The sequence below is a fragment of the Amblyraja radiata genome, chromosome 41, assembly GCF_010909765.2.
Source record: "Amblyraja radiata isolate CabotCenter1 chromosome 41, sAmbRad1.1.pri, whole genome shotgun sequence".
Classification (NCBI taxonomy): domain Eukaryota; kingdom Metazoa; phylum Chordata; class Chondrichthyes; order Rajiformes; family Rajidae; genus Amblyraja; species Amblyraja radiata.
In genome coordinates this window covers 8,690,567-8,709,694 of record NC_045996.1, presented here as the reverse complement: position 1 = coordinate 8,709,694, position 19,128 = coordinate 8,690,567, and the positions used below count along the sequence as shown (strand labels likewise).

Sequence of the window (19,128 nt, the reverse complement as noted above, 5' to 3'; positions counted from 1 at the left end):
TTGAAGGTCTGAAGGGAAAAAAATCAGTAGAAGTGTTCAATTACTAAAGCATTAAAATGTCCTAACAATTGCACAATGGGCTGGTATGTTAGTTTTCGGTCCCACAGTGGGTGTACATATATTGACATCAATACTCAAAGCAAAATAACCTGACCCTGCTTAATACAAATCAACAGTGACAGAGTATGGTCAATACTCAAGGGCATTGAATGAATGAATAAATGAATGAATAAGTTTATTGGCCAAGTATTCACATACAAGGAATTTGCCTTGGTGCTCCGCCCACAAGTGACAACATGACATACAGTGACAGTTAAGAATGATACATAAAACATTAAAAATAAAATTCTATTAACAATAGAATTAACATTGCTAAGAGGTTAAGCAGTCTTGAGCACAATCATGAAACTTATACAGAAGCAAAAATGTCAGCAAATATGATGCTTCTGTCCTGCACACTAAAAAATGTTGGATACTATTCTTTCAATGTTGACTCTTCCTTTAATAATGCTGCAAATAGGGTGCACCTTCTTTCAGCTCTGCAGATGTGTTTCACAGTGATGCTCTTCTCAACCTTCTGCATACAATTCTACTCAGTCTGCACTCTTGTGGTCAAGAAGCTACCTGATATCACACAAATAGTTTTTCTATCTTTCCTTTTCACGATCTGGGTTTTACTGACAGGACAAGACTTATTACCCATTCCGAACTGTCATTGAGAATATGGTGGTTAGCCACCCTCTTGAACCACTGTAGCCCTTCTGGTGAAGGTTTTTCCACAGTGTTGCTAGGCAGGAGGCTCCAGGATTTAGATCAAGGACCCTGATGATAATAATAATAATAATATATTTTATTGTCATTGCACATCAATGCAACGAGATTTAGTATGCAGCTTCCAACCGATGTAAAAGAAAAGTAAAATAAATAAATAAGCTGTGTGACGTGACCATCCGAGGGAGACAGTCCAGGGGGGATGGGGGGCACTCAGCAGGGCCGGTTCAGAGCCGCTATAGTTCTGGGAATAAAGCTGTTTCTGAGTCTGGAGGTTCGGGCGTAGAAGGCCTTGTAACGTCTGCCGGAGGGAAGTAGTTCGAACAGTCCGTTACAAGGGTGTGAGGAGTCTTTATGGATGCTGATGGCCTTCCTGAGGCACCGTGTGTGGTAGATGCCCTCCAAGACTGGTAGCTGTGTCCCAATAATCCTCTGCGCTTCCAAATCAGGATCTACTTCCAAATCAGGATAGGTCCATCTTAGAGCAGAAACTGTCCAACTTGGCGAAGAAACTGCAGGTGCGGTTCATTCCCATGTATCTGTTGCTCACTGTCCTTGCTGGAAAGAGTTTCCAGCTTTGTGACATGCTGCTGGATTAGGCTCCTGCGCATCAGTGATGAAGGGAATGAATGTTTAAGGTGATTGATGAGGTGCCAATTAAGTAGACTGCTTTGGTTTGGATGATGTTGAGCTTCAAGCATTGTTGGAGCTGAATTTTTCAAAGCAAATGAGGCGCTTTTCATCACATACCAGACTTGTGCCTTGTATATGGTAGAAAGACTCGGAGGCTCACAAGTGAACCACTTGTTCATAAGATCGTGAGTGATAGGAGCAGAATTAGGCCATTCTACGTAATTCATTCATGGCTGATCTGTCTCTCCCTCCTAACCCCATTTTCCTGCCTTCTCCTCATTACCTCTGATACCCGTACTGATCAAGAATGTTGCAGGATAGCCCAGTCTCTGACTTGCCCTGATAGCCACAATATTTAGGCAGCTGGTTCAGCTGAGTTTCTGGCCAGTCGTTTACAGTTAAGATAGTCATTCTCATGCATCCCTTAAATTTAGCTCTTTGGTCCATGTTTGGATCAATGCTATGAGGTCTGGAATTGAATGGTCCAGATAAAATTCAACTGGGCTTCAACAATGAAAGGACATGAAGATGCATGAATTTCTTCCACTTTACCACACAGCTACAAGCTCCCTAGTTTCTAATTTGCTTTGGATTCGAACCCTCGCCGTCCTTGAGGAAGTGTTTCACTATTGGAAGCAGAATCTTTTAGGTTTAAGAAAGAACTGCAGATGCTGGAAAAACCAAAGGTAGACAAAAATGCTGGAGAAATTCAGCAGGTGAGGCAACATAGGAGCGAAGGAATAGGTGATGTTTCAGGTCGAGACCCTTCCTCAGACTGAATCTTTTAGTTGAAATGTTAAACCTATCTGCGCTCTTTGGTAATCATAAACTACCTAGTAACAATAGAAGAAGAGGAGTTGGAGAGTTTTCCTTGGTGTCTTAGTTAATGGTCATCTTTCTACAGGTGCACAACCTTTTATCCAAAAGCCTTGGGACCAGACACTTCTCGGATTTCGGAATTTTTCGGATTTCCGAATGGAAGATTTTTAGCGTAGATTAGGTGGGTAGCGCGGGCGGCTTGAAAAGTCTGGAGCGGCTGCCTCCTCCCCAGAGACCGGGGAATCATTGTAAATCATTGCTTAAATGTTAGTCAGTTAGTTTGGAGGGATTTTATGTGGTGGGGGGGGGTGAAGGGGGAAACTTTAATTCTTAGTCCCCTACCTGGTCGGAGAGGCGGGGAGCGGGCAATGCCTTACCGGGTCGCCGTGCAGTAAGCTCCGGAGCGCTGTGGCCGCCGACTCCCAACATCGCGGAGTTGGGGCTGCGGGCGCCCGGCCGCGGGCGGCGCCGGTTGGAGCTCCGACCCCGGCAACTCTACCCCTGGCTGCGCGGCGCTCCAAATCCAGCGCCGCCCGCGGCCGGACGCCCGCAGCCCCAGCTCCGCGATGTTGGGAGTCGGCGGCGTCGCAGCGCTGGGATACCAGCGGGGAGCGGGCAATGCCTTATCGGGTCGCCGTGCGGTAAGCTCCGGAGCGCTGTGGCCGCCGACACAACATCGCGGAGCTGGGGCTGCGGGCGTCCGGCCGCGGGCCGCGCTGGATTTGGAGCGCCGCGCAGCCAGGGGTAGAGTTGCCGGGGTCGGAGCTACAACCGGCGCCACCCGCGGCCAGACGCCCGCTGCCCCAGCTCCGCGATGTTGGGAGTCGGCGGCCACAGCGCTCCGGAGCTTACTGCACGGCGACCCGGTAAGGCATTGCCCGCTCCCCGCCTCTCCGACCAGGTAGGGGACTAAGAATTAAAGTTTCCCCCTTCACCCCCCCCCCCCCTCCCTTCACATAAAAGCCCTCCAAACTAACTGACTAACATTTAAGCAATGATTTACAGATGTTTAAGTGTCTCCCCGGTCTCCGGGGAGGAGGCAGCCGCTACAGTAATACAGACCTGGGTTGACCGTGGGTCGTTTCGTGTCAAGTTTGGCGCCAAACGCGAGCTTTGGTGTGCAGACGACATCCTGGGAAAAATGTCCGGTTTTCGGAGCTTTTCGGTTTCTGGAACTCCGGATAAAAGGTTGTGCACCTGTACTAAGATTACCAAAAATAGGTCAAATGGCAATTATCATGTAGCTAAACTTGTTGGACAGAAATTGGATACTATATTTCCTGTACAGTGCAACTATAATGTCTACACTGCAAGAAAGTATTTAGTTACCTACAAAGCATTTTGGGACACTGAGCTTATGAAAAACACAATACAAAAGACAGAATTTACAGTTGGCGACAAAGCAACCTCACATATTGCTGACTTTGAAGAAAGCTGCCCACAAAAATCTATTGATCTCTGTGACGTGGACTTTTTCTACATCAATTGCTGCTGCCAGATGTTAATTCAACAGGATCTCTATAGTTCAGCAGTTATGATCTCACCAAACTGACTACCAGCCAATAACATAGAATAATTCTCTGGCAGCAAACCAGAAAGGATGAAAGTTAATTGGCTTGAACATTTTTACAAAATGTCAAGTATGTGATTTATTTATTTATTTATTTGTTTGTTTAATTCTTTATTTCGAACAATAAAAGAATAAAAAGCAAGTGTGAAACAGCATACAAAAAACAAAACAAGAATATTTATAAAGTGTCATAAACAATATCTATAAATAAATGAAATCGTATGTGTCCGAAAAGGAGCAGGAAGAAGCCAAAGCTTATTAATTCCCACCCTTTATTCAACTGCTTATAATTATCTTATACAAATTTAGCAGCTATATGTACACCATATGTACACCAGCAGCTATATGTACACCAAATTATTTACATTTATACACTAATCAAATATTTACAAAGCCATACAAAAAAGAGAGAAAAAAAGAAAAGAAGAAACCCTCATATACTATACAGTATCTTAGTCATATATACAACCCATCACCCTTCCCAATACAATCAGTATAACAAATAGCCCACTCACATTGATCAAGGTGGAAATGAAAAAAAACAACTAAATTGAAATATATTTAAAAACATTATATTTTAAAATATCTTTCATTAGAATTAGTCCATGTATATAAAGGGAAGAGTTTACGAAGCAGTAATGTGGCTGGGTACACCATTAAAAACAAACCCCATGAAACTAAGTATCAGATTTTCAGGGTATCTTGCAACAAAAATGGTTCATGAAATACCTTTTCTTTGTCAATTGACCAATTCAATTTGATTCTGGCAGAAAAGATTGCAAAAAAAAGCTGACAACCAATCACTGAATCAATGAAAAGCAACTTTCCAACTACATGCGTATGTAGCTGATGTCAATTTCAACGTGGATAGACAGTGAACACGGACATAATCCCCTTCTTTGCAACTCAACTCCTGCTCAATGAAGTCAAAAAATTGATTAGTTTGTACACCTATGCTACCTTTCAAATAAAATGCTTCAAGGATAGCAATATAAAATACAACAACATAATAATAATAATAATAATATATTTTATATGCAATACCTGCAAAAATGGTGGACTGTATTCTCGATATTTCCGGTATCCCTTCTCTCCAGGACTGTAGTCAGAATCATCACTATAATCGGAATAATCATCACTAGAAGACACATGCCGCTGAAAAGACAATTGAGGTAGAAAAAAAGCGAAACTATATCAAGGACAGACACAACTAACATTTCCACCATTTATAACATGGTGACTCGACAAATAGTTGGTTAACCTGCAATTGTTGTGGTAACATGTATTTACAAGACAATAGAGAGTAGCAACATTTTGAATGTTAGTTAAATCCAAACTCCCCTCATTTATCAGCCCAAGCCTAGTCAGTCTAGTAAACGATGACTTCACTTCCTTTATGGCAACAACATCCATCATTAAATAATAAGACCAAAACTCCACAAGCGGGATCCCACGGCTAATCAAAACATCCTTGTTTCTGTACAAATCCTCTTGCAGCAAAGGCCAATGGTAGTACTTGAATTGCTGGCACAGTACTCCAGCTAGTAATGCTGTAGTCTCATTGATCCAGGACAGAGCATTGTCTATGTGGAGTTTGTACATTCTCCCTGTGACCACGTTGGTATGGGAATCCAAATATATTTTGATATAACCAGAAAATAAGTTGAAAAAGAGATGTAGATAATGAGAGGTCAAGAAAACACAAAATATCCTCATGGAAAAAAGAGAGAATGGCTGAGGTACAAAATTAGTCCTTTACATCAATCTTTGCCAGGCAAGATGATGCTATATTTAAGAGGGAGTTAGATGTGGCCCTTGTTGCCAAAGGGATCAGGGGATATGGAGAGATGGCAGGTACAGGATACTGAGTTGGATGATCAGCCATGATCATATTGAATGGCGGTGCAGGCTCGAAGGGCCGAATGGCCTACTCCTGCACATATTTTCTATGTTTCTATGTTTACTGGAAACTCAACAAAGAAGGATGTAAATAGGATTTTGAATCAGCTAAAATTCTCAATTAGGAGATACTAAAAAGGTTTTCTGCATTTTCGGTGAATAAATCACTTTGTTCAAAAGGAATAGATCCAGTTGCAAAGGAAATGTTGGGGAAATTTATAGAGGCTCTAGCCATAATCTTCCAAACCTCTATAGACAATAGAAGCAGGAGTAGGCCATTCGACCCAGCACCATCATTCAATGTGCATCGGTGCTACCTTCTGTACCCATGTAGAACTCATGGACTTCATTAACTTCACCACTAATTTTCATCCTGCACTCAAATTTACTTGGACCATCTTCAACACCTCCCCCCCCCTTTCTTGATCTCACAGTCTCCATCACAGGAAGTAGACTTTGACTGACGTCCATTACAAACCCACTGACTCCCACAACTATCTAGAGCTAGACTACACTTCTTCCCACCCTGCCTCCTGCAATGACTCTATCCCCTATTCCCAATTCCTCCGTCTATGCTGCATCTGCACCCAAGATGAGGTGTTCCATACTAGGACAGCTAAGATGTCCTCATTCTTTAAGGAACGGGCGTTCCCCTCTACCATCATAGACGAGGCCCTCACTTGTGTCTCCTTGGTATCCCGTAGCTCCGCCGTTGCTCCCCCTCCACCTTGTCCCCCTAGTCCTCACCTTCCACCCCATCAGCCGTCGCATACAACACATAATCCTCCGAGATTTCCACTACCGCCAACTGGATCCCACCACTAGCCACATTTTCCCATCTCCACCCCTTTCCACTTTCAGCAGAGACCGTTCTCTCCGCAACTCCCTGGTTAATTCATCCCTTCCCACTCAAGCCACTCCCTCCCCAGGTACCTTCCCCTGCAATCGCAGAAGATGCAATACCTGTCGCTATACCTCCTCCCTCGACTCTGTCCAGGGACCCTGACAGTCCTTTCAGGTTATGCAGAGGTTCACTTGCACCTCCTCCAACCTCATCTACTGCATCCATTGTTCAGGATGTGGACTCTTAAGGGCCTATCCCAACTTCTGTGTCCTTGGCACGCAAATTACGCGACCTCGTGGTCGTGTTGAGCTGCGACGGGCCCGCGAAGGTCGCACGCGACTTCATTCGACCGCACAGCCGTCTGGAGCGCGTGACGTCATTTGAAGATGGACACAAAGCTGGAGTAACTCAGCGGGACCGGGATGTTTCATGCCGAGACTCTTCTTCAGTCTGAAAAGAAGGATCTAGACCCAAAACGTCACTCATTGCTTCTCTCCAGAGATGCTGCCGGTCTCACTGAGTTACTCCAGCATTTTGCATCTATCTTCAATTTTTTTGGCCCCGCTCTGGGAGTAGAAGTGGGGGGCGGATCCGGACCGCAACGGCCGTGAGCCCCAGGCCGAGTTCGACGATTGTTTGCCTGCTTCTGCTGCTGTTGGAGGTGAGGCGTTGTGTCGCGCCAGGGTCTTGGGCCTGTCCCACTTTGGCCGTCAGTTCCGCGACGGGCCGCTGGCGCGCAAAGCTTTCGTTCACTACAAAGATTTCGGAGCCCCGTGCGATTTTGCGCACAACTACATACCCCTCTGCGTTTCTCAGTGGGACCGGCCCCACGATGCCCGTGCGCCACAACGCGACCACGAGGTCGTGTAATTTGCGTGCCAAGGACATGTAAGTGGGACAGGCCCTTTATACATCGGCAAGACCAAACGCAGACTGGGCGATCATTTCGCAGAACACCTTCACTCAGCCCGCCTGAACCAACCTGATCTCCCGGTTGCTGGACACTTTAATTCTCCTTCCCATTCCCACACTGACCTTTCTGTCCTAGGTCTTCTCCATTGTCAGAGTGAGGCTAAACGCAAATTGGAGGAACAGCATTTCATATTTCGCTTGGGCAGCTTACAGCCCAGTGGTAACAATACTGATTTTTCTCACTTCAGGTAGCCCCAGCATTCCCTGTCTCTCTATCCCTCCCCCACCCGTCACACTAGCTTCTCATTGTCACCCAACAAACAGCCTGTTCCCTTGATCATCGTTACTTTTTTGCTTATCTTTCATTTATTGTTCTTTATCTCTCCACATCACCGTCTATATCTCTCGTTTCCCTTATCCCTAACCAGTCTGAAGAAGGGTCTCGACCCGAAACGTCACCCATTCCTTCTCTCCAGAGATGCTGCCTGACTTACTGAGTTACTCCAGCTTTTTGTGTCTATCTTCGGTTTAAACCAGCATCTGCAGTTCCTTTTTACACATTAAACTGTAAAAATATTGGAGAGGGAGGTTTATACTCCAAAATGATTACATGTATTCACAATTTAATAAGAAACTGGTTTAGTTGGAAATAATATGTATCTTTAAAGAACAACCCATATTGTGGAAATCCAGAGATTTCACTTAGCTTTAGGACTGAGTACCTTATGCTTTGATTTTCTTTTCTTTTTTGATCGTTTCTTTTCCTTTTCTCTTTCTTTCTTCCTTTTTCTCTTCAACCTACGATGACTTTTGTCCTTATCTTTCTCGTCATCTTCATGATCCCGTTCTTGTTTTTCCGATTTTTCCTTCTTGATTTTCTCTTGAGATTCCTCCTGAACTTCCACTTCCTCACCATCATCTTGCAATTCTCCTTCCTCCAGTTCTCCTTCTTCTCTAGAATATAAAACATGAATAGATGTTAGTATCATAAATTGATGTGGGGAATCTAAACTCTGAATCAAGCAAAAAGCATACAACAACTGAATAAGATTTTGTGATGCAGAAACCAGCAACTACAGATGTATGAAAAATGACAAAGTAACTCAGCGGGTCAAGCAGATCCCTGGAGTACACGGATAGGTGATGTGAATTCTAACAAGAACCCAACTCTGTCACATTCAGTAACCTCCTAATAGAGTTTCAAAATAAATTGAAGATTATATTTGAAACAAAATAATTCCCCTTTTTCAAATAAACTATGTTTTCACAGTGATGCTAACCCCTTCTACAAGACCCTGGAAACTTCAGATAGTCAAAAGAGTCAAGAGTGTTTATTTGTTATATGTATCAAATTGGAACAATTAAACTCTTATTTACAGTCTTACAGCAGCATAACAGGTCTGTAAACACCGTACTCAGTAGATAACATAATAGAGAGAAAAAAGTTCAATAAATAAAAATACCGTCAATATTAGTGCAAAACAAATGAAAAACCTTAAGTCCTTAGTTTAATTGGTGTTTGTAGTGTTCAATGACCAGATATTTGTTGGGAAGAAGCTGTTCCTGTACCTGGAGTGAAATGAGAGCATGTGGTGTGGGTCCTTGATGAGTGTTTAAAAAAGTGTTTTTGATAAGTGTTTTTTTTAACAGCACTTTCCATAGATCCTATCCCTGACGGGGAGGTCAGTACCCATGATGTACCGGGCAGTGTCCATCACGTTTTGTAATCTCCTTCAATCCTGGGTGTTTGAATTGCTGAACAATTGCCGTGATGGAACCAGTCAATGTGCTCTCATAGTATCTTAAAGTATCTTTATTAGGTACTTTACATAACAAAGCTACGCACTAATGAGTCTATGAAATTTAATTGCAGCTGACCAAGTTGGTCAACATTACTGACCAAGTTGCACAACATTAAATATGAAAAACGAGTTCCCCAGGAATGGCCTCAATTTGTCCATTTTTGTGAAAAGGCTGTGCCCTTTCATGTCTGCCAGTATACCCTTGGGGCAAAAGAGAACACTTCTCCTTTTCTCATTGTTTGCTTACATTAATTAAAATGAAATTTTAATTTATCATAAAAGGTCTCAAATTTGAAAGGTTAATGCTGTTCCACAGGCACCTCCTGACCAGCTGAGTGTTTCTAAGATGTTCTGTTCCAATTTCAGATTTACAGTGTGTGCAGTTTTCTTTGATATTCATTCATTGAAAGATACTTCCAATTAACTTTTTTTTGCACGTGGAAAAGCATTTGATTCAATTTGAGCCTGTACAACCTAGCTGCATAATTTGTGCATGATATACTTTACGGATATTTTATGTCTCAACTGTAGCTTCACTTGGATGCAGATGAAACCCAAACTTCATGAAAACAGAGGTCAATTGTAGGGTGCTAAGCTATTTCCTGGCTGAAGTGAATGAGTTTAGCTGGAGATTGAAAATGATGGTTTGCAGCATGGAGGTAATTTGATAACCACTAAAACAAGCTCAACTGACATATGAAGACACAAGAGACTGGAAACAAGTATAACAAATACACAGTGCTGGAGGAACTCAGCTAGTCAGACAGTCGGATGGAGTTTTGTATGGATCATGTATTGTATATATTTATTTCTCGAATAAAGTATATTTTGAAAGATTTTATTTTTTTAAAGCCTACAAGGAAGGAATGGACAGGTGACGTTTCAGGTTTCGGAATCTGGTTCGCTTAAGGTAATTCATCTCAGCAAAGTTACGGTCGAAATATTTAAATTAACTTCAGTCTCCATAAATGGAAGGAGAACAGGTCTAGGATTGCCCTGTGCAAAGTGCGATTTTTTTGATGAGGACCAAGGTCAACTAAACTGTTAACATCACAAATCTTGGTACACCCACTCTGAAGAAAACTCATCAGGTAGCAATCCAAAGATTGGATTCCAGTACGAATTAGTAATTTTAGGTGGGAGAAAATCTAACAACTCAAATGCTGATTTGACATTCATGACTGGTAATGCAATTACATTTCAATGAACAAATTAAAGTGGTAACATGATTGAATTCTAGAACTTAAATAATGAACTACAAAGGCATGTCTTTCTGCTCTTAAAAGCAAACATGATTGAAGATTTGTGTTCAAAAGGGAACTGCAGATGCTGGAATATCGAAGGTACACAAAATTGCTGGGGAAACTCAGCGGGTGCAGCAGCATCTATGGAGCGAAAGAAATAGGTGACGTTTCGGGCCGAAACCCTTCTTCAGTCTGAAGAAGGGTTTCGGCCCGAAACGTCGCCTATTTCCTTCGCTCCATAGATGCTGCTGCACCCGCTGAGTTTCCCCAGCAATTTTGTGTACCTATGATTGAAGATTTGTTTGTGTAAATAATGGTTTTTAATGTCGGGGTTCAAAAGTCAACCAGCACGTTCATTATATTTTATTTTGGATGGAATGTTTAGGGTCATGCGTACAGAACATAAACAGCCTCTTTGGTCTATTATCTCCATACTGAGCATCAAACACTTATTTTTCTAATCCCAAATTTCTCCATCAGCATCCTGATCAACTCCCCACGTCTTTCTTCTGCTAACCGCCAATAGCAGAAAGTTAACTAACTGACCAGTACATTTTTGGCATTTGGAGCCAACTGAAGTAACCAGGTGGTCACAGGGAGAACATGCAAACTCCACATGGACAGCATCAAGGTCAGGATTGAACCCAGGCCGATGGAGCTGCAAGGCAGCATCGCCATTTGATGCACCAATGTGCCTCCCACCTCCAAGTTTCAATTCACATCGCATTGATAAAATATGCTAAAGAAACAAATAACCTTAAAATGTTACAAATTATAATAAAATCCCCAGGTGAGCAAGATATTAAAAAAACACATTCACAAGTAAAAGCTTAGTTATAATCCTGAGTTTGCGAAGTATAATTACAATGTTATAACAAGCATAACTGAGTTGGAAAAAACACCACTCACACATGTAATTGCTCCTGATTATTAACAGAAAGCACTTTGGGAAGAGTAGCCACATGGACAATTAGTGAAAATGGGTTGCCAGCATTGTCCTCCCTCTCTATCAGCTATTGTGCCTCATTGGAACCTGTTGAACTCCTTAACGGAACCCATTGCATTAAAAGAGGAGACATCAGAATGTCATTTGTCTTGCAACATCCATATATGCATAACAAGTACAATTAATGACCTTGAGTTATACTTGTCACTTGATCCCTTTACACCTGTTCAAACAATTAAAATCTGCCTACAATGGCAGGTAGAATGGCCATTCTTACTGATTGTGTTAGGGTAATAATACGTGAAGATTTACACCACATATGGCCGACTTGTTTTTACAAACAGACCAAGCTTCTCTCCCACTGACCAAGTTGAGTCAATCTTTATACAAGATTTTATCTCTTTTTGCTGTTAGAATGTGAATATGATGCTGTTTCTGTACTGATTTTGGATGATCAGCCATGATCAAATTGAATGGCAGTGCTGGCTCGAAGGACCGAATGGCCTACTCCGGCACGTGTTGTCTATGATTCTATATTTCTATTTTATTCATCCCCAAAGGGTACTTACTATGTGCATTGCCCACATTCATGAAAACGTTCACATTAACGTGTATCTATTATTAAATCTACAGATGAGAATTTAATTCATAATACATAATGTGTCTTGTCAAACACATTTCATTGTACCATTGACCCTGTGTTAACCTACACATGACAAATAAAACTGAACTGGACTTTAAGAACTATTAAACTATTCCATATTTAATTTAAGAATTTAAAAACCAAAGGTTTCATTGAGTAATTTTCTCCACATCTATAGATGCTGACTTATACTGGCAAAGTTCCACATGTGCCCAGCTACTGTCCAATATTGAACCGAATGATCATTATTTACACAAGTATAAACTGTACATATCAGTAATTTGTGGTAACATGGGTCAGTCCTTTTCACAGCATTATCCATTCAGGAGAGGAAACCCTGGCTAATCTGTTCCCTCTCTAACCACAGTTAAGATTAGCGTAAAACCACAGTGAAAACCTGGCACCCCCAGGCTTTTATTGCTCAGTGCAACAACCAAAATGTGCACATTCAAAGTGATTATAGCACAGCCTACCAAAATTGAGTCTGAATACTGCAAGGTTAAATGTCTCATAACACCTTGAGATCTCCACATAACTCTGGTTTGCCCTCGCGTAGGGGTCCACTTCTTTACTTCGACATGTGTAACTTCAGCCATCAATGCTCTAACCTCTGGAGTTCTCTCCTGAAATGTTTCCATGTCTCCCTCCTGTTGCTGCTTTAAAGCCTGGCTAAGCTCCTGGTTGCCAATTCTAATGTCACTCCCTCCGGCACAGTGTCTTTTTTATCTACAAATATGCTTCAGTGAAATGGAATATAAACTTCTCTGAACAGCCATGAACTGTCTTTGGCTGCACTGAGGACTTGGTACTTTTTGCACAAGTATATTGGTTATATGAATTTACTGATTTTTAGTTTATTATATATTATCTGTGAGTATTGTGTTTACGGGCCTGTTATGTTGCTGCAAGTAAGAATGTCATTGTTCCATTGTCTGTACATATGACCAATAAACACTCTTAACTCTTGATCTCTGTGTTTAACTATATTTCAGCACAATACTAAAATAAGTCATCGCTGGTTTTTCAGAGGTATTGTTCATCATTTATATAAATTACACCTTAAATAGTTACAGGACTTGGGCATCAGCCAACATGAAGATCAGGAATCTTGATTTTAGGTTGAGATTTCTGATATTCTAATATGGCAATACTGGAAATAAAATTTCCACTGCAAAGTCCTTTTATTCTCAGTTAAGTGGCCAAACGTGAGTTTTGAGCAAACGCAAAACTCAAATATAAAAGTAGGAAATTAAAGAAATCATGCTTTGCACATTTTATAATCCAAGAGTCAAGCCAAGAGTGTTTTTATTGTTATATGTCCTGAAACAGAACAATTAAATTCTTACTTGCAGAATGCACAACAGTTATGTAAACAATTGCCAGTTAGGGTGCAATTACAAAGTCTGTCAGAACAAAAATGGAACACTTGATGATTTTCTTGTCTTTCGAGAGAAGATATGTTATATGAAGGGTTAAATATACACGTCATGTGAACACGATGCACTGTACTAATTTCCCTTTCTGTTCAAACAAACTTTGTAATTACATTAACCTGTTGGGACTCCAGAAGAGGTATATTTACATATAAAATAGAAAATGTTAAACATTGTGTTAAAAGTGAGGAAATAAATAAAACATAAGTTTGAGGGCTGTATGAAACATCTTCCCTCAAATTAAAAGTAAAGAAGATTTACAAATTTCTGCATGGTGGGTCAGTGGCACAAATGTTAACAACAAATTGGTGACATGTTTAACGTTTTGGGTATAGAACAAATGTAAACATTCTTGATTGCTACTATCTGTCTCAAGAACAATGGTAACTTCAAAGTGAAGCAGCCCCAATCCATTCATTCATTTAATTTGGGAATGTAAACCAGTAGTTTAAATGAGTCCCAGAATTTAAATTAGTTATTATGTATTCAACATAATGGGAACCCATGATAGACACAAAGTGCTGGAGTAACTCAGCGGGACAGGCAGCACCTCTGGTGAGAAGGAATGGGTGATGTTTCGGATCGAGACCCTTCTGAAAACCCTGGAGATGAACACAACTTGAATTTGAAATGTCCATTTAATGGCCAAAATAAATATTCTTAAAGACACTTGTATGAATTTGCTGAATATAAAAAAAAACACATCCCAGCCAATTTTATTAAGGGTACATTATGAAATATTAGTGGTATTCCGATTATCAAAAGGTAACTGCAATTTCTACGCAAGCAACCACCAATGATAAAAACTTAATGCCTAAAGTCTTAGAGTAAATTGCAATAAAACATTCAAACACATAAGTAAAGCATGGAGTTTAGCCAAAGCATTTAACAATCTATTCTGGTCAAGCTTACAACGTGTTTTAATTTTTTTTTAAAAGGACTCTTTATAATAGGAAACCACTCAAGAGCATGATCTGCTGAGAACAAAGGCAGCATGAGAAATAAAATGCCTCACGTCCTCAGGATTAGATTGTGACCGTTTAGAACTATATTAGCTCCCTACCCCCTTCACATAGAAACATTTATTCATGATGCAATAGAGCATTGAGTGTTCTCATACAGGGCACTATCCATGTGATAGTTGGCAACCTGTTCTATACTAAACCAAATCTTCTCTCCTGATGATTAAATACAGATGAATTTCCAGTAATCATTCTGGGCTTCAGCTCTGGCAGATTTTATGTTTTTACTGAAATCCTGTGTTGCCATGCTATTTAAGTGTAGCTGTTTCAGCACTGGGCCTTCTCGATCTGTATGCTGTCTTTACCAAATTAATTACGGGAGAAATACTATTGTTAGATCATTAAATGTAAAAGTACAATGGATGCACTGTCAAAAATGGTAACATTAAAATTACACATCTTTTAAATTATTTTGCAATTTTTACATTATGTTTGCACAGCATACGATGTAAGAGCTATTGAAGATTAAGGGGTCAGCCATTTAGGACTGAGATGAGGAAAAACTTTTTCACCCAGAGAATTGTGAATCTGGGGAATTCTCTGCCACAGAAGGCAGTGGAGGCCAATTCACTGGATGCTTTCAAGAGAGAGTTAGATTTAGCTCTTAGAGCTAAGGGAATCAGGGAATATGGGGAAAAAGCCAGAACGGGGTACTGATTTTGGATGATCAGTCATGATCATATTGAATAGCAGTGCTGGCTCGAAAGGCCAAATGGCCTACTCCTGCACCTATTTTCTATGTTTCTATTGATCCTGTCTGAAGGACGTATCGCGACCACTGTTGACAAAACCGAGTTATTAATCTGATAAATTATTGGGAACTGCTAAGTACCTATCTGAACACCAAAAATTTGAGACAAAGCAAGTAAAACTTTTTCCTACTGCACTGTTGAACTATCCTCCAGAACAAAAGAAATGTAAACACAGATATATATATGGTCTCAATCAAATTCTGCTCAACTTATACTGTTATATTATACTGCCTAAACAAAATTCAAGAATTTAACAAAATTACACAATGGTAATTTGCAAACATGAACTACATCTTTTCCACTCTTTTTCAAGGTGATCTTAAATTTTTCAAAACACATTGCTAGTTGTTCTCAACATAAGTCTTTTGCTTTGCAAATTTGCATTCTCACAAAAAAACAATGGTGAGATCCCAGTGTTAATAACAAATCCCAAATTTCATTCGTGCTACATTTCTATCGAACAAGTTCATTGTTACTCAATCTAGAATAACTTTCAAGGATTACCAGAACATAACATATTGTGGCACATACAAAGATCATGTTAACATTATATATTTTTATCCTTGTTAAAAATAGAATTAACTAACTGTACATAAATAAACTTATTCAGATCTTTGTGTTTGTACTTACCCCAGAAAATGGAGTCTACTTTTTAAAATAAATTCCTTTGATGACACCTGTTTCGAGACATGTAAATAATTTTGCCAATACCATAGAGTTTGCTGATTTACTCCAGGATATTGATAAAATAACTTTTTGTTTATGGGCATTAATAATAAAGGCAGCGCTTGTCTATGAATGATCTTTAATTCTGAATATATTATCTAAAGTGCATTTGAGTTCATCCTGCAACAGCTCCTTTTGAACCTTGAGTTCTTAGTGTTGTCAACAGGGTAGTGTAACAAAGACCTGCATATAATTGAAAATAGCCTCAAGTCATTTCATTGTTGCGCCAATGATTGGTGTCTGTTAATTGCAAATTAACAGACACCAATAGTTTAAATAGCATTTTTTGTGTATTCACCCCCTAAAGAGGAGCTTGAAACTGTAAGGGTGAAATCTAAAAGTACATTTTTGTTTCAAGTGGATGTGTAGTGAACTATTACATGTTCACCATCATATTTTATTGAAATCTTAATGTCAACACTGGCATGTTACAGGGAAAATGAGATTCAAAAATGTATAGCAAGGAGGTCAGTTATGCATTGAAGACAAGTGAAAATAATTGAAAGAATTGCAGTTTTGTTTTCTTGAAAAAAAGAATGCTTACAATATCAATGTTTCAAAGTATCGAGTAATGATTGAATGATTGGACAAACAGAAGGTGGTGATTTGCTTGTGGATACTAACACATTTTTTTGAAGCCACCAGAATAAATAAAATACATGTTATAATGCTTTTGTAAAAGGGCTAGGTTTTTTAATAGACCATGCATATTTAAAGGAAACGCATCACAAACACATCACAATAGAGGGGATAAAATAAATTATAAATGTTTCTCTTATTTACATGTTACACGGGGACGCTGGGTAAAAAAATAATAAAGTTCAAAGGTCACTTGCCGATGTCCTTTAAACAGGTTCCATTTATTAGAGGATTTCGATCGAAAATAAGCATTAATGTAATTAAACTCGAATGCAATAACAGAAACAGGATCTCCTGTTAATAATTCGTCTGCATTAAAGACACATCCACATTGCTCTCTGCCACCCAAGCATGCAAATAGGCCTCAACCCCCTCCCCCTCCTCTCCCTCAATTCATGGTTTATTTTCATATATAAATATATTTTTTTAAATATCGAGCGAATACTTTTCCAGAGGATTTTTAAATGAGATTAAAAAGAAAAAAATATATATCAATCCAAAGATACATTCCTCTACCTTCCGTTTCCAAGGTTTCCTTTCTCTTTCAGAAAAAACCTTGGTGAATTGTTGTATTTTTTTTTGGTTGTTGTTGGTTTGTTTTATAAATAAAGATTTAAAATATCGAAATGTAGGATAAAAGGTTGTTTTTACTCGACCTTTCGTCTCCTGACTCAGTAAGGTTGATGTTGTGTTCGTTTTGGGGGGACTGCTTGTTGGAGGAGGTGAGGCTGAGGCTTTCGAGAGACATTTTCTCTCGCTCGCTCTCTCCCTTTTGTCTTTCTCTAAATGCTTTTAAATTTACCACCGGGCACAGCAATTAGGCTCTCACTGACTCTAGAGATAGGAAATAAACCGGCTCTGTTGGTACTGTTTAAGCGTTTTGGTATTTTCTCGGTGCTTTTCTGTGCGGATCCGACCCCCGGGTTTCTCTCCATTACACAATGACTGAACAAAACACCTCGACAACATGGCGCCCGTCGACGGCGTGACGCACGGCAGAGAGAGAGAGGGAGAGAAAATCCCCACTCACGGACGTTGCCGGAAACTGCCGAAGCGTCGCGTCTTCCGACCAGCAGCGGCGTCCCGGACACCCGAAGCTGCACCCGCCGATTGTCTTTGGCGCGGAGTTACCCGAATGGCCGCTGCCCGATTGCCCACGTGTTCCTGACTGACTCCCGAAAGTAGCCGAAGCTGCACCCGCCGATTGTCTTTGGCGCGGAGTTACCCGAATGGCCGCTGCCCGATTGCCCACGTGTTCCTGACTCCCGAAAGTAGCCGAAGCTGCACCCGCCGATTGTCTTTGGCACGGATGTACCCGAATGACCGCTGCCCGAGTACCCACGGCCCACGTGTTCCTGGCTCTCGAAAGTAGCCGAAGCTGCACGGCGCGGAGTTACCCGAATGGCTGCTGCCCTAGTGTCACCTCATTGTACGGAAATGCACGAAGCCGCAGAACGAAAGGTGCCGAGCCCAACGATTGTAGCAACAAGGAACCGCGAATGTGTGGGAAGGAACTAACTGCAAATGCTGGTTTACACCGAAGATCGACGCAAAATGCTGGAGTAACTCAGCGGACTCCAGCTAAGGTTTACGCACGAACGCCAACACTTTATGTCCTTTTGAGCCGAGCGATTCAATGAACAGAAAAAGAAGACACAAAGTGCTGGATTAACTCAGCGGGTTAGGTTTCTGGATAGCAAAGATCCTATAGCGGAGCTGCTATAGGATCTTTGCTGGCCCCATCAGTCTGAAGAAGGGTTTCGGCCCGAAACGTCGCCTATTTCCTTCGCTCCATAGATGCTGCTGCACCCGCTGAGTTTCCCCAGCAATTTTGTGTACCCTATGTGATATTCGAGTCGGGACCCTTCTTCAGAAACGACCCGAAACGTTGTCCCGCCTCTCTAGCACTTTTTTTTTTTAACAAGCATCCTTTTTTTACAAACCAGTATCTACAATTTCTTGTGTCTACGACTGAGTAGGACGTAGAAGAATAAGAAAGGGTCTTAATAAATGCATCAGTCTGAAGAATAGTCTCGCACTGCAATGTCGTCTGCGCTTACCCTCCACAGATGCTGCCTGCCTGCCTGATCCGCTGAATTCTTCCAACACCGTGTTTTACTCAAAATTCCAGCATCTGCAGTTTTTTGTGTCTCAAATACTCACGTTACTATTTTATAAGAACGTGACATTAAAAAAAAAGAAATATATGTAAATTTCAATATTCATGAATGTAGCCTAGCCTGTTCTCTGTTTTAATTTAAGATTTCCAGCATATGCAGCTTTTTCAGGTTGAGCAGCTTCTTTGGGACGAAGGGGGGGATTGACGTGTCACGGGTCAAGTCAGGACATGGTACAGAGCCTTGATCCTAAACAATTCCAGTCTTTTCCACACACGCTGCTCCACCTGCTGAGTTTCTCCAGCAATTTGGGGGTTTTTTACTCCAGATTCCAGCACCTGCTGTCTCATGTGTCT

At 41.0% G+C, this 19,128-nt stretch overlaps 1 protein-coding gene across 3 annotated transcripts in view; it reads right to left on the bottom strand.

Moving 5' to 3' along the window:
• zc3h4 (zinc finger CCCH-type containing 4) overlaps nt 1-17,639 on the bottom strand; it is a 33,689-nt gene extending 16,050 nt beyond the window's left edge. For 2 of the 3 annotated variants that reach the window (XM_033014557.1, XM_033014558.1), the window contains exons 1-3: nt 15,921-17,024; nt 8,171-8,402; nt 4,838-4,948 (exon numbers count right to left, since the gene is read on the bottom strand). In XM_033014557.1, the coding sequence (XP_032870448.1) occupies nt 4,838-4,948; nt 8,171-8,402; nt 15,921-16,060 (483 nt within the window). In that variant the 5' untranslated portion in view covers nt 16,061-17,024. Of the gene's footprint in view, nt 1-4,837; nt 4,949-8,170; nt 8,403-15,920; nt 17,025-17,311 lie in introns of those variants that run through there. The other variant, XM_033014559.1, reaches the window with a different exon arrangement.
• Between the last annotated feature and the right edge of the window lie 1,489 nt (nt 17,640-19,128).